At 40.0% G+C, this 16,407-nt stretch overlaps 1 protein-coding gene across 2 annotated transcripts in view; it reads right to left on the bottom strand.

Moving 5' to 3' along the window:
• atp2b1b (ATPase plasma membrane Ca2+ transporting 1b) overlaps positions 1 to 15,811 on the bottom strand; it is a gene marked incomplete at both ends in the record, with an annotated part of 32,098 nt that extends 16,287 nt beyond the window's left edge. The window contains 6 exons of one of the 2 annotated variants that reach the window (XM_080437324.1): positions 1,793 to 1,819; positions 3,794 to 4,000; positions 5,626 to 5,751; positions 6,906 to 7,163; positions 10,193 to 10,390; positions 15,601 to 15,811. In XM_080437324.1, coding sequence (XP_080293450.1) covers positions 1,793 to 1,819; positions 3,794 to 4,000; positions 5,626 to 5,751; positions 6,906 to 7,163; positions 10,193 to 10,390; positions 15,601 to 15,811 — 1,027 coding nt within the window. The remainder of the gene's footprint in view (positions 1 to 1,792; positions 1,820 to 3,793; positions 4,001 to 5,625; positions 5,752 to 6,905; positions 7,164 to 10,192; positions 10,391 to 15,600) is intronic. The other variant, XM_080437325.1, reaches the window with a different exon arrangement.
• Between the last annotated feature and the right edge of the window lie 596 nt (positions 15,812 to 16,407).

The following is a 16,407-nucleotide window of genomic DNA, read 5'->3' as shown; positions in this document are numbered from 1 at the left end:
TGTGTTCTAAACACAGTAAATGAGGCTGTTAGCGGGAAGAACGGCAGGCAGGGGGAAAAAAGCAGCTGCCAAGCTTAAGGTCTATAATCTCCTTGGTCCTAATCACCATGAACGGAGTCAAGAGCACCTGCTGCTCGGCCTACAGGGACAGGCACATGACCATATGGCCCCGAGGAGACATGCAAGAGTGTACCTGTCTGCGTGCCTGTCCAAAGTACCTTCCTACCAAGCTAAACTGCAAACAAATACAGGCAATTTGATTTGTTTGAATAAGATCTTTTGCTTTTTTGATGCAAGTGAAACATGTTAAGGCCTGAGATTGTTTCTCAGAAGTTCCCCTGAAATAAGTAAGCAGATCTCTACCTGTTCAAACACTGTTCATCACAACTTGATATAACCAAGACAAAATTATTCTGTTGTGGAAAATTATTATCATTATTATTATTATGTCCCAAAATAGAAACAAACTTTCATTGGTTGTTAAGCAACTTAATCTCTAAGGTTTACGCCAGGGTTAAATTGGTCTTGGTCTTTGCTGCGTGGCTGCCGACTGAGACCAACCATATGGTTTCCTGTCAAGTGTTTGTACACCTCACCAGCATCAAACCAGTTTGACTGACTAAAATAAACACTGCACTTAACTTGATCAAAAGCAGCAGCATAAGAACTCAGTCAACCAATACAGAATATAATAATAATAATAATAATAATAATGGATTTTATTTATAACGCACTTTACATTTACAAGAAATCTCAAAGTGCTACAGAAGAAAGCTGGGATTATGTTAATAAATTAATTAATTGCATAAAAACAGAAACATCACACCAGTAAAAGAGAACAATAACTAGGAAACTAGAAGAAAACTATTAAAACATGGGGGCATAAAGTAAAGCCTAGAGGTATATAGAAGAATATAGTATGAATGATGGGGTAACCTCCAAACCAGAAACAGTATAATAGAGACAGAGCACTCAGTTTAGGATGAGAAAACTTGACATGCTAAACAACAACGTAAGAGGAATCTGTCAGCAAACTCGGCCAATCAAAGCACTTTTGTCTGCATATCGTTAATAAAATCCACCATTCATAGACATGAAATTAATGTTGTTAATCTCACTGTTTTATGAAGTGGTTGATGACAAATACCTACAACCATCATGGGGAGCGGCAGTAGCGGAGGAGGTAGAGCGGCCGCTTGGGAACCAGAAGGTTCCCGGTTTGATCCCGGGCTCCCCCAGAGTTAGTGCCGAAGTGTCCTTGAGCAAGACACTGAACCCCTAATTGCTCCTGATGAGCAGGTTGGTGCCTTGCATGGTTTCCTCTGCGGTCAGTGTATGAATGTGTGTGTGAATGGGTGAATGAAATGCACAATGTAAAAGTGCCTTGGATAAAGGCAGAAAAAAGCTATGTGGTGACAGCCAAGGAGATTAGACTGACTTTTTGTAGCAAGGACAACCAGGTGCTTTATGATTTCTTTAACCCATTGAGACCTGTTGCTACCTATACGTTGTTATACCTTTCAATCCGGATGCCACCTCTGTGTCTCATTAGTTGTTGCTATAATATAGTAACATCAGTTTTTATTTTTTATTTTTAGTAAGGAATTTGACCGTTTTCAGATAACTATGGTTAGGTTTTAGAAGGCGTTTTTAGGTCTAAATGGGTTAATAGGGAATTGTTTTATACTAGATAAATCACACATATACTTAAAAGCCCACGTTAAGCTGGGTGTTCATGGCGAATTAAAAGATAACTTTTACATTATCATATAATGTACAGAAAAATGCTTACCTTTCTTGCCTTTCTCATCCTTTTTATCTGTAGATAAAAGAGGAACGAAGCATTCTTTTATATATAATCACATTGCTGATATGCTGTTTTGTTAAAACTTAAATCTTTCAAAAAATATATATATATAAATGAGGAAAAGCTATTGAGTAAGTCTAAATATTTATACAAATTCAACAAAACATCATACCATAAAAACAGTTTAACTGTGAAACAATATTCACAGTTAAAACTGGCAAAGCTAAAAACTGGAAGATAGATTTTATATTCACCCACAATACTGGGCTTATGCAATGCATGACCCAGAACTGTCACTTCAAGATTCAAGAGATATTTTTTTGTACTTGATGAATTATTCATTAAAAATGATTTGATAGATTTGCAGCTACAAATAACCTGTCACTGACAACAATTGACTTTTAATGGAGAAAAAAAGAAGAAGAATTCACATCAAGTTAATGGAACATGTACCAGCCCTATTTCTTGTAAAGTGCCTCTCAACAGCGCCACACACTAAATAAATAAATAAATAACAGTTTTAATTTTTATTTAATTAGAGAGAGAGAGAGAGAGAGAGAGAGATAGTTCACTTTTTTCACTGCGCCTCATACAACTGGATAAGACTGTGCTTTCTGTAGTGTCTTGTTGTAGCCTAGTTGACAGTGAAAGCGCTAGGATTAGGCCACATGTTTAACAAAAGCAGATCAGCACAGATGCAATTGTGGCCATTAATGATTACAAAGAACTGAACACCAGCTGGTCTGAGGTGTGAAGTCGCTCGGTCCCATATATTATGCACATGCCCATGACCATATACAGTATGTGCATAGCAGTCGGATCTGTGGCTCTGGACAACCGAATCTCCATATACTGTATGCCTATATATGGGTTTGTTCAGTGCCGCTTTAGACTCCACAGGGGCCCTAAGCATGATACGGGACACATGGCGCGCGTTTTTTTTTTGCGGTTCTGGGTGGATTGGGTTCGTTTTTTTCGCGGTTCTGGGCGGATTGGGTTCGTTTTTTTTCCAGCGGGTAGGCGGGGCCCCACGCAACCTGCGTAGTGTGCGTGTAGGGAGAAGCGGCCCTGGGTTTGTTTATGCTTATGTCAGAGTGATGTGGCCGTGGTCCTGCCTATACAGTATATGGGCGTATGGGGTTTGTTAATGGTTATGTCTGAGTCAGAGTGACGTGGTCGGTCCTCCCTTAAGCCAATTTTAATATAGGATATTAAACCAATTTTAAGTGTTAACAAGAGCTTCTGACTAAATAATAACTAAATTGGATCCATTGGAAGACAGGTTATTTTTTCCATTTCCTGCAAAGTAACACTTCAGTCAGGAACACTCATGTCACAGTAGATTTAACCATTTATTGCAACAAATGGAATATAGTTAAACTTTTCAAGTTGTTCCCTACATTTTGCTGAGCAGCATGCTAAGCAAGATCAGGGAACGCTATGCAAAATCCTCCCACAGGTATACAAGAGCAGGCCCGTAGCAAGACATTTAATCAGATTAACTTGAGTCATGCAAACTTGAATACATTTTAACATTAAAGCCATAGAACATTGAATTGGTGGAGGCAAGCTTTGCCGCAGCAGCAGTGTGTGGCAGCAATTGAAAAGCAGAGATCCACTGTAGGGAGCTGTATTTATATGGACCGCCTTGAGGGAATGAGGTGTGATTGGTGTGTAGGAAAGCGTGGCTGATTGAAAGCAATGAGCAGACTGACAGCTGATTACCGCTGAGGCGTTTGCGACTCCCGTGTTCTGCATGAGCTAACGCTATGCTTAATTTTTGGACGTTTCTACCCGACAGCGAGGAAATGATACTGGGGCCTTGAACTTGATTCATACTCCATCACACAGCAGTTTCACTTACTGGACAGAACAGATCTACAAGCTAATAACGCGTCACATCTACGTATTTTTAGCTTGAAGATAAATTCTTGTTGGCAAGCAAATTTTACAATTTAAATTAAGCATTAAGCTTGTGGCACCTACTTTTCTTGTCTTTCTTTTCTTTCTTTTTCCTTTCCTTCTCCTTCTTCTTTTCTTCTTTCTCCTTTTTCTTCTTCTCCTTCTCAGACGCATCACCGTCATCATCATCGTCCGAACCGGCACCAAGGAGGGTGAAAATGATTCCTGTTTGAGAGTTGACGCCCACTGCCGTCACCAGTATTTTACCAGAGCCTTCCATGACATGGGTGCCTGGTGAGAGAAAAGTGGAGAGTGAGTGAGTGAGTGAGTGAGTGAGTGAGTGAGTGAGTGAGTGAGTGAGTGAGTGAGTGAATGAGTGAATGAGTGAATGAATGAGTGAATGAATGAGTGAGAGTGAATGAATGAATGAATGAATGAATGAGTTAGAATGAGTGAGAAGGTGAGTAGATGAAGGGAGTGAGTGTATGAGGTAGTAAGTGAATGAGTGTAAGTGAGGGAGGGAGGCACTGAATGAGTGAGGGGAGTGAAAGAGTGATAGAGTTAATGCATGAGTGAGGGGAGAATGAGAATGCTAATGAACTTCATTTATAAAGTGCTTTACAATGGCAAGATAAAGTACAATCTTATGGAAAAAACTACGGTAGAGTAAAAAGCATAAATAAAAACAAATAGCATCAATTAACACCAATTCAAATAAACACGGATAAAAGAGGCAATAAATCAAAAGGCCTTGGTTTTCAGAAGAAAAATGACACTGACTTTGCTAGCCTTAGCTCTGGAGCGCCTCAATTAGGGCGCTCCAGAGCCTAGGTGCCAAATCATTACTGAATCTCACGGCAACCAGTGAAGAGAAGCTATTTCTTTCTTTCTTTCTTTCTTTCGTTCTAAGGTCTTTTTATTGAATCATCAGGGATGAACATCAAGTTGGACCGCAATCTTAACATTGTTTGACAAGCTGCCAAGGTGTGACTTAAAGGGTGGAATTTGGGGGGATAAATATGAGGATCGCAGATTTTGCCTCTTTAGCTGGAGGAAGTTCTGGGACATCCAGCACTTAATATCAGAAAGACATGTGAGGATCCAGGGCATAAATTATTGTCTGCATCACTGGGTTTTTGTGGGACGTATTAACTGTGTCATCTGCCTAACAATGAAAATGGATGTTGTGGTTGTGAATAATATGACCCGGGGGAAGCGTGTACACACCACCTGGGGGACAGTCGCTGATGCCAACCCATTTTTCCAGGCATTTGATTAAAATAGAATGATCAACAATATCAAATGCTGAGCTAAGATCTAGGAGGATTAAAATTGAGCAGTCCCCAGAATCAGCGGCAGGTAATAAATCATTGGTGACCTTTAATAAAGTTGTGCTATGGTAAGCACGGAAGCCAGATTGAAAATAATCAAAAACACTGTTACAATTCAAAACGAGATCAACTGAGTGGACACAATCTTTTGTAAACTTTTGGATACAAATTGGCACCTTTAAGATCGTAGGACAATATGCCAGTGAACTGAGAGCAATTAATAATAGATCGAATATTAGGGCAAAATTGTCTGTAAAACCTCCTTGGAAATCTGATAGGAATGATGTCCAATGGGCAAGAAGAGACTGAGTGAGTGAGTGAGTGGGTGAGGGTCAAATACTTATAGTCTTAGTTTGAACAAGGAGGGTAGGAAGAAAAACACTGATAAGAGAACCAGAGTATCTGTCACTGTCACCTACCAACATATGACGAAAACAATTGTATGCTTTTATCATGACTTTTATCACATGACCAGTGTCAGCCAGAGCACAGTGAGATGGAATCATACATTACCAAACAGCTCGCTCATAAAAGCAACGCTGCCCTGGGAGACATCAGCAACACACTGGGGGATGAGTGAATTACCTGACAGCAACATTGGGTCTTTGTCCAAGGTCTTCTTGACATGGTCTGATTCACCCGTAAGTGAGCTTTCATCAATTTTCAAATCATTCCCTTGAATCAGCACTCCATCAGCAGGGAGAAGGTCACCTGAAACCACATACACGAAGAAACACACACACACACACACACACGCGCGCACGTACGCACATACGCGCGTGCGCACACACACACACACACACACACACACACACACACACACACACACACACACACACACACACACACACACACACACACACACACACACACACACACACACACACACACACACACACACTTTAATTAGACACATTTTAATAAGACACTCAAGTAAGACATTTTACACAATCCTGACAATATTAGCTCTCATTCAATGCTAATTTACATTTGTATATGTGCCCAGTGTAAGATGACTGGTAGACAATATGACCTTCTCCCATAGCAGAGATGTTTATATTTTACAATTGGATTAAAAAAGAGGTGCCATTTTCACACTCAAGAAGCTCTGTTTAATGAAAATTATTGCTGATTTGCCATTTGATTTGGCCAGACACTGGAAAATGGTTGCTTCTAGCTTGTCTGAGACACTGATTTATGCAGTGGCGGAGCGTCCGGGGAGGCCAGGGAGGCGGCCGCCTCCGGGCCCGCGACCCAGGAGGGCCCGGGCCGTGCGTGGGTGCACAGGGGGGGCCTGATCACTGTGCTGTGCCTCCCGGCCCGGCTTTGAGTTGTTCCGCCACTGGATTTATGTATTGTTGTTCATTTCCTTTTTTTTCATCAAGCACATCACTGAAGCACTTTAAGCTGTAACAAAAACGAAACCTAAACATGACTAATGTAAATGTCTCTGTTCAGAGTAACTGATACATTTCTTGTAGTCCATGTGAGAATGATTTACTTACTGTATACAGCACATCATATATGAAAATGTTTTTTCACTCTTGATTTAACTTGATTGAATTGGTAATTACATTATGTGTGCAGGTCATGCAGACACACAACTATGAAGGTAGCTCTGATGAATGCAGACTAGGCCGGAACGTTAATGTTTTATAGCCAAAATAAATTGTTGAAATTGAGAAACTGCCCCTGTCCATTTTTTACTTTGGTGAGTGCTGCCATCCATTAATGTAAATTTTTAAAAATGTTAATGTTTTTTTTTTTTGGTAAGGCACTTCCAACTCTTCCCTTGCAATGTATGACGTATGTTACGTATGTTAACTTCTCACTCAATTTACAGATCTAAATCAAACGTCATTCACCGTATTTGACTTGTGCAACGTCGCCAACTACGATGTCTGATACAGCGATTTGGATGACTTGACCACCGCGAACCACAGTGAATTTCTGCTCCTGTTCGATGCGACTCTGGAGGCCACGGAACTGCTTCTCTTTGCTCCAGTCATTGAAGGCGGTCACCAGCACCACGCAGACCACCGACAGTAAGATAGCTGCACCCTCGATCCAGCCGGTTTCAGCCTCACTCTCGTCTTCCACCCCGGCCGCCATCCTTCCACAGTCTGGAAGAGAAAGTGACGTTTAATTTAAAGGTTTCATTCCAAAATGAAAAACCTAGCTATAAGTTCCAGGGATCTCTGTACATATGTTTGTAGGTCCTTTGCATATCAAGAGAATCAAGCAGGGTTTAATTGTCATTCACTCATACAGGTGCAAGCAGCGAAATGTTGGTGTGGCATGCGCCGCAAGACTGTGGCAACAACAACAATACAATATACAACAGGAAAATAGAGATAATACTGGATTGTAATGAAAAAAAGAAGAAAAATAGATAGGTAAGAAATTATGTTAAAAAGTACGAGTAAGACACACTATCCCTCTTTTAAAAACCTCTTAGCAGCAATGGGGAATGTGCAGAATTATAGGGGCTGCTAGGTGATGATATAATGTGCAGTGAAGTAAGGTATACAGGTACATCAAGTACATGTATTTATCTATTTACATCAGTGCAAGTAACAATGTGAGCAAAACCAGCAAGATTATTTACGGATGGATGCAGTTTTTGTTGAGAACCGTTCAACTGACTTGGGCCCAAGGTAGTGTAGTGTCCAGTGTTGATTGATTGGATGAGCAGTTCTCCTAGACTTATTGCTACAGCTACTTGCTATTTTACTTGTCTAGTATGTTCAAATTGTATGACTGTACTTATCATGGATAATATTCTACTTTATGTCTCGGCACTCTTGCACTCAAAGGACCACAATGGGAATAACCTCAGGCTTTTTTGTGTTTTATCCTTTTGACAGATATGTACAATATGGTCATGTATGCACTTTTTGTCAATAAAAACTGGCCTGCTCCAAACGGGCACTGTACTTAGCATCCACAAAAGAGCAAAACAACAATTACAATCAACCATAACTGTAATAGCAGCCACTGTTATTTTCTGTTTCATGACAACACTGTCAGTTATTTACAAATAGTGGCTATCTGGGAAGAAAAGAAAATCCATCATCATCCCAATGCTTTGTCAGGATGAATTTGTAAAACAAAATTAATATTATTTCTGGCAGTTTCTTTTCTTTAGACTGTATACAGAGGACAGCCAAACAGTGACAGGAAATCAAATGGAGAGTGACTGCAACAAATAGTCATAACTGAGTATGTGCAGTACATGATGTCTGTGCCTCAGCCTCTTGTCATTTGCCGCTTCTGTCATTTGTATTTCTAATCTACATTGTTATTATCTCCACAAGGCTGGACTGCCAAAGGCAGAAGGCAGGACGGCTGAAGGCTGGACAATATGTTTGTCCGGTGTGTCTGTTTGCTGTCAGTCTGTGAGCCCAAACCCCACTCACCAGCACCAGTGAGTGCACCCATTCACACCTCACACATGTCAGACGTGCTGGTGAGCAACACTAACGTTCCCAAAGGAAGCGTACGTACAATGACCTTTCTTATTCACCCTCTACATCTCCGGTTTCCGCTTCAACTCGGATATGTGCCACCTAAAGAAGTTCTCAGATGATTCCTCCACTGTCAGCTGCATCACAGATGACAACGAGAAGGAATACAGACCTTGGTGGAGAGATTTGTAAGGTGGTGTGACAACATTCTCCTCCAGCTCAACATTGGAAAGACCAAGGAGCTGGTGGTAGACTATCAGCAAAGCAAGAACAGTACCCCAACTCCCATCACCATCCGGGGGGGAGGAGGTGGAGATGGTAGACACCGACTGTACAAGTTCTTGGGAGACGAATAATAAACTGGACTGAGCCCATCTACAGTTAGGGACAGAGCAAGCTGTTCTTCCTGAGGAGGCTCAGGTCCTTCAATGTGTGCAACAAGCTGGTGCAGATGTTCTACCAGTCTAGCAGTAGCCAGTTTCCTCTTCTTTGCTGTGGTTTGCTGAAAGGTAACACCATTTCAACAAACGCCAACAAACTGAACAAGCTGCTGAGGAAGGCTAACTCCTAACTGGACAACCTGGAGGTGGTTGCAGAGCAGAGGGGAGGATGAGGGGGAAGCTGGACGCTATCCTGGTGATCCCCTCTATGATGAGCTAGAGGGGATAAGGAGCACATTCAACCACACATTCCCTCCTGGCACACCACAAAGTGAAATGGACAGTCCTTCGTGCCAATATCCATCAGGATCCATAACCAAGAGTGGCCCCTATATGAGAACTTAAGACCTTAAGACCCGAACTTAAGTCTGTGGTCTGTTCTGTTCTCTGGGATTACTGACTCCTGCTCAACTCTGGTGCAATTGCACATGGACTACTGGGATGTACAGTACACTACAGAACTATAACAGATGCCTGTTGAAGATGGCTGTTGCAAGACTTACTTATATTCACTCATAATATTCATTGTTGATAGACTAGACCACTGTTTCCCAAAGAGTGGGTCGGGACCCATGTTTGGGTCGCGGACCAGTTTTTATGGGTCACGAGTACATTTAAAAAATATATATATTTCTTTTTTTAAACAGATTTTAAAAAGTTTAAACAAATAAATTAAAAACATTACAAGTACTTCATGAATCAAAAAATAATAATCCATAAATAAATAAAATAAAAACGTTTCAGAAGTAATGAAAGTAGCAGATCTAAAAGCTCGCAACGCGGCACACAGTTTGTGCATATATCAATGCAATATGTAATCCAACACACAAAATGTCATTGCATGTTAACAATTCATCTATAATCGATTAATTGCCGTTAAGAATTTATACAATTTTATTAAAAAATGTGTACAGCTGATATGCTTGTTGATGCTCGTTAATGTTATATACATCAAGGCAATTATGTTTCTGCACTCGTTTCCGTTTTCGGAAGAATTTTCCTTTTGGTCCTAAAAAACGCCACTTATCAATTGATCGATTAATCGATCAATAAGATTATCAACTATCAATTAATTAATTAATCAATAATTTGCATCCCTAATTTAATGGAATAATGCTCTATGTTTAGTATGTACGATATATGGCTGAAGCTGTGACTAGACAGTGACTTACATGTATTGACAGTGGTATGGTCTTTTAAAGATGTCTGAAAATATACAAATATTGAAATATAGTAGGTACTTACTTTCTCTGTCGGCATCTGGAGGTCTATAAAAAGAAAGGCCTAGTGATATTATGGCAGCCACCTCAAGGATGATTAGTGTCACATCTTGCAATGCTTCCCACACTAACTGAAGAAATGTTTTTGGCTTTTTGGGAGGTATAACGTTCTTTCCAAATTCTTCTTTCCTCCTGTCGATGTCCTCAGAAGTGCCGTCTAAGCCTAAACGAGAGAAGCACAGGAATAACAATCAACATGTGTGTGTGACATTAGTGTTATCAAATCTAATTAATCTAATTATGGGTTAATGCAGGTAAAGCACATTTTAAGTACTGTCAATGTATACAGTAGAGTCAAGAGTTTTTCCAACACCAGACAAGAGGCAACCCCCCTTATCCAGGGGAGGTATTTCTTTTATGAGTTTCAGGCAGTACTACTTGGCAAACATTAGGTGTCCTACCTGACACCAGCACATGTCTTCCCCTTCTCTGCTTCCCCAGTTACTGCCCGCACAGAGTACAAAACACTGATGCTGGCCTACAAAACGACCAAAGGTATGGCACCCACATATCTTCAAAGCCTGATCCAACCCTACAACCCCTCCCGTGAATGTACATATTATTTATTTTTTGATATTATTTAGACTGATGCAAGGTTCTTGGTTTACCTATGATCCTAGATTACTGACACTACACTGTCTCTAAGCATTTGATGTATGTGTTTACCTTGCTTACTGTAAATCACCCTAGATTATGCTAAATCCCCAAATGTCTGCTCTTTAACCACATGAGCATCCCTATTCTGGGCATGTCCCAGAATAGTGATAATGAATTTTGTCCCAACCTATTTGCAGCTATACCCTCCATTTTTTTTATAATTCGCATATGATTCCCAGCACCTGTCAATGTTTTACCTCACCAGAGTGCAAAACTGCATTCACATCTATATTTCAGACATGGATACATATAATGGACTGAGACGGAAAACAAATAGATCAAAGCTGAGCTGACATTGGAAATGTATGAATGCAGTGAAAAGCCCTACTGTGAACAGTCTGCCAGCTCAAAGGTCCAGACAAAGCTAAGTACATCTCATATTTACCGCATCTCCTTCTCAGTGGGTGGTCATAATTCAATATGGTGCGGGCATGGTGGAGCAAACACGATTTATTTTTCATTATTATTTTAACTTCAGTCAGTTTAAATAGATATTAAGGATGAACCAGGATTATTTTCAACTTCAGAAAATCTATGCTATGTGAATGAAGATGAAACGTTGAACGTGAAGACACGTTTTACAGTTTTCACTGCTCTAAGTAGAATCATTTCACTGCTGGCAGTGTTGCCACAGCTGTATTGTATGTGACAAAAGAAAAACCTTTCACCTTGAATACTGAATGTCAATCGGTTTCTTTCTTGCTAGCTCATTGTGTGCTGAATGTTGCACATACTGTCATAGTTTAAATAACAAATCTGTGATTCATAAGTTTTACATTTCATATATATATTACGAAATAATTATCTTTCTGTAACGTTATTCAACCAGTGAATGGCTCATATTGGATAGCCCCAAATTGTCATCCAGCGCAATCCGAACTGACCATCAAGGCACTACACTCCTCACTGGATCATTAATATATGTCTCTCTACAAAGCATTGGATAAACATACAAGCATGTTTCTAAACATGTGAGATGTGCTATGATTCAAGTTGCCTCTTAAAGTTCCCCATCCCCAATGTAAAGTGTGCAACAACACATACTGGATATACTGGATGGCTGCTATAATGAACTGTGTGTAACTGCAGCTCAGGCACAAATGAATAGTGAGGATTTTACTGGCCAAATGTAGGCTACAACCAAGTCCTGTGCTTCAACTGACCCACTGGTCAGCATGCTTATATATTCTAAATCCCTCTAAGCAACGCATTTCCTTCTGACACCCTAAAGCTTAAATTTCCAACTCAGTGGTGAGAGTGCCTAGCTGGCTAGAGAGAACCTGCTGCGTTCTGCCTCAGCCCACCGCCGTACATTGACCGACTTCTCCTCATTCATTCAGCCGATGGGCCTGTCAGCCATAAAGAATACACTTACAAAATGAAAGAGTCGTGAGAAACGTTACACAAGCGTGACAGATTTAGTCCAAAACCGATCAATCAACCAACAATGCTTGACGGTTTAAGGTGAGTGGGATTAAGGTGAATCAATCTGCCGCCAGCTGTCACAATTGAGATGTAATGTAGTGTTTTGCACTGTACTATAAGTCTGTGGTTGTCAGTCCAATGGATTTTTCTGCTGTATGTGGGCAAGCTGCTGGTGACATTTTCATGCTCTTTTTCGGTCTTGACACAGCAGGTGGGGAAGAAAAGGACGAGAGAGAGGGGAAATACTAACAGTGTTTATTGAGCATACATGATAGAGGCCAAGGGGGATGAATAAGTAATGGCTAGGCAAATGTCAAAGGACAGAATGTGATCCTGAGTGGAAACCTTTGGCTCAGACAACACAGTAGGCTATGTCTCACTATCCTGCTGTAGGCTGGGAAGTTTTAGAGACTTATTTTTCTGAGAACAAGTGGCGATAAATTGATTAATTGAGATTATGTGTTTAGAAATCAAATTGTGTTTGCAGCCAACAATTTACAGCACCAGGTTATACATTTTAAAGATTTTTTTTAAAGAAGCATTACATAAAATGGACATACATGTATATATGCATTCAGCAAGAGAGTATCTCACATCCTTGAACATGATTTTCAAAAGGATTTATTTTCATATTCAGGCTACAAATCTAGCACACCCAAGCTGCCAGCACCCCATTGTCTCTGTTGTGAAAACAATAACACGATAAATGAGCTGCAACGATTGTATAAACTGTGTTTTTGAAAGGACCTTAAAAAGAATCTAATTGGATCAACATAATTATCCTTCATTTCAGTGTCTTAGTAACCTCTGCCCCAACCTAGCAACAATAAATATGGCTTACAGTATGAACCATCATTTAGTGCTGTTTTTTAGTGGTGATCAAAGTCAGTGCATCAATACAAGTACAGAATGTAAGTTCAGAGTCAAGACTCTACAGTTCGCTGTGAGGAATAAATAATTAATAACATCAATCATACAAGAACGACCTAGCTCAATGACTCACTAAAGCACTCAAAAATTCAAAGATCTTTCCATTAATTAATTTCTGCCCTCATTGTCTGATAACCAAACCTGACTCAAATAGCATTTGGTTTAATTTCCACGAGGCCTTTACCACACTACAACAGATGCCGGAACATTTGAACACTTTTTTGTCTATTTAGTGAGTTTGTAACTTTAATAAACTAGTGATTGACAGCTTATCTGGCTCTATTTGGACTGTGCTAACACATTAAAGCTATAAACCTCATTGTAATTAATAAAACATTATATTAACCAATCTGTATGGTACAGTGTGTTAATGAAATATAACTAGTATATCTGTAGTGGTTGGGGGTACTTCTCCCTACTGTTGTCTTCCATTTAGAAATTTCAACCCTAGTATTGCAACAATGCCGCCTGGAAAATGACTATGCAGTGTCAGGGCCACTGCCAGTAGGCTGCTAAAAAGTATTTTCCCCCCGTACAATCAGGCACACAAACTATCTTACAGAATGAAAATAAACTTGGCCATGCAGTAGGAAAATGCTAACTCTGCCAATCTGCTCAAGCACTACGATTTAATTGAAATTTGAAAATACTGTTTGATTCACATCTGTTGGTTAGTCTGGCAATGCCAGGCTTGTTGGTAGCCAGTGACAGCTGGCAAACTTATCATGAGTAGGCCTATTGGTTGTTATTACTGTATGTGTCATGCCCTACATAGAAACAACACACATGGCTAATTTATACTACATGGTATGATCTTGTCGCTTATTGAAATGAACTGATTTCCAGATATCCTGATATCCTGCCATCAGCACTAATTGATTATGCCCATATATGGAACCCGGCAACGCCAGGCAAGGTTCACGGTGCCATTTTGGATTGTGAAATATAGGCAATAGTGAAGAGAGAAAGAGAGATTCTGAGAGAGAAAGCAATTGTTCATTGGCAATGTTGTTTAATCTGGGATCACACTTAAAATCCCATACCTAGAGTTCAACAAAGATCAGCGAAGTGATTATGTAGAATGACAATAAAGACACAGGGGGGGGGGGGTGTATGTAATGCAGTCCAGTCTGATCTGACCTGAAAGCAATAGAGGACCAATACAATCTGTCCATCAGAGCAACACATTATTACAGTTAGAAATCGGGTTTAAAATTTCCATTTGCTGTGTTCTGAATCTGATATAAGGAAACTATATTTAGTGAAAATAACTGATTGTCTACATTGTTCTGCCTATTTATGTACTGTACATGTCAAATAACCCACTGCACTGTCAAGGGTTAGGGTTAGTCAATCTCAGGGACATCTGACTCCTCAGGCAGCCATACAGTACTGAGTGAAACTGTAAAAAATGACATACATGCCTTTAGGTCACCTTACACTCAGTTCTAATACCACATTCTCTGATTATTCAGATGTACGCTCCTAACTATACATGACATAATCTATTTTTACCATTAATTTACTTTAATGAAGTTTATCTCATCAGATTCCATACTTTTTGAGACCAAGCCCTCCAGCATCTTGCATTTCTCGTTCCTTTGACATAGATGAAAGGCAGTCATATTATATGAAAACTATAAGAAATGACATGCACAGTGACAGTATCACAATGCAAAAACCAGAATCCATTACCCCATAAAACCATAATTAACACCATTTCTAACAATTGAGTATTAGGCCTATATATTTGCCGATAAAATCCATAGGAAGAGTGGTGGGATTTTGTGGGATTCTGAAGGCCATCAGAGTTGTTGTGTAAAATTTTTACTTTTCGTCTCCCTGCAGAGCTGACCCAAATCCTTTATGTTTATTTGTTTAATACATTTTCCTACATTTTGCGTATATTGTACCCAAAATGGGTCAACTGCATTTAACCCGTCCTAACTATTAGGAGCAGAGACCACTGTCCCCCCCATAGACCACTGTCCCCCCCAGAGACCACTGTCCCCCCCAGAGACTAACATGTATGTCTTTTTGGTGTGGGAGAAAACTAGAGTAAACCTATGGTAACACTGGTAGAACATGTAAACCCCACACAGAAATGCCCCAGATGGGTTCACCCCCAGGATCGTTTTGCTGTGAGGCAACAGTGCTAAGTGCTAACCACTGAACCACAGCATCTCCCATGAGAGGTGCCACACTGACCTTTTCTTGACATTAGGGGAGCAGCTAAGTGTAAAATGCTTAGTATTTCTTTAACACTCAGTTAAAGAAAAACTCAGTTTTTTTTTTGTCATCAACACATGATCACATCTCTTGCACTTCATATTTAAATACTGCATACAAATATATATTTACCATCAACAGGTGATGTTCTCAGCCTTCCACACAGTCCATTGACATCTTCATAACTTTCCTGGATTCTTGCTACTCCTTCAACTCCTCTGAGCTCCATGAGGGAGCGAAGTTCCTTAAGCGAGCAGGTGAATTCTGCATCGTGATTGGCCTCCGCTGCACGGTGGCCATGTTTGGACCCACGTAAAGAGTTACGAAAAGAGTTGTTGGCCATGGCTTCCTCTGTCTTCCTCAATAAGCTACTCAGTGACAAACTGTTTCTGTATTTCCCATAAAAACGCTGTAATTCCTCAAGAATGTAGCTTGCTTGTCTCCCGGCAGCGTGACATACACATGTAGAAATCTCCTTTCATTTGATTCCTGTACGCCCACTTGCTCATCTTGACTGCTGAGGGTGCCATTTGTCCTTTGAAGTTAGAAGGGTACATCTGAAATGAAATGAATGGAAGATACAATTAGTGAACTTTCACAGGCTTGGCATCCAAAATGTTGCATCTTTATCAATATTATCACTTTTGTATAGAAGTCTTCAAATTTGATAAATACTCTTTTAAGCTTTCAAATCATTATATATTTTCAAATGAAAATCTGGGAATGCTGACCGGGAAGATGTCCGGGAATGATGTCAAACTGGGAGGCACTGTCTGTTGCTACTGAAATGTTATTTATCAATTCTCTTGAAACATTCCTGAAGTTTTCCTATATAAGAGTATTTGCAAAAATTATATTTTGGAAACAAATCAAATGTTTTCCTTTAAAAGGTTACGACCTACAGTATGTGCTTTGAATTACATCAATCAATCAATCAAT

Source organism: Gymnoscopelus braueri, assembly GCF_963280865.1.
Source record: "Gymnoscopelus braueri genome assembly, chromosome: 9".
NCBI lineage: Eukaryota > Metazoa > Chordata > Actinopteri > Myctophiformes > Myctophidae > Gymnoscopelus > Gymnoscopelus braueri.
Note: the sequence above shows the minus strand (reverse complement) of the source record. Positions and strands in the feature narration are given on the sequence as shown.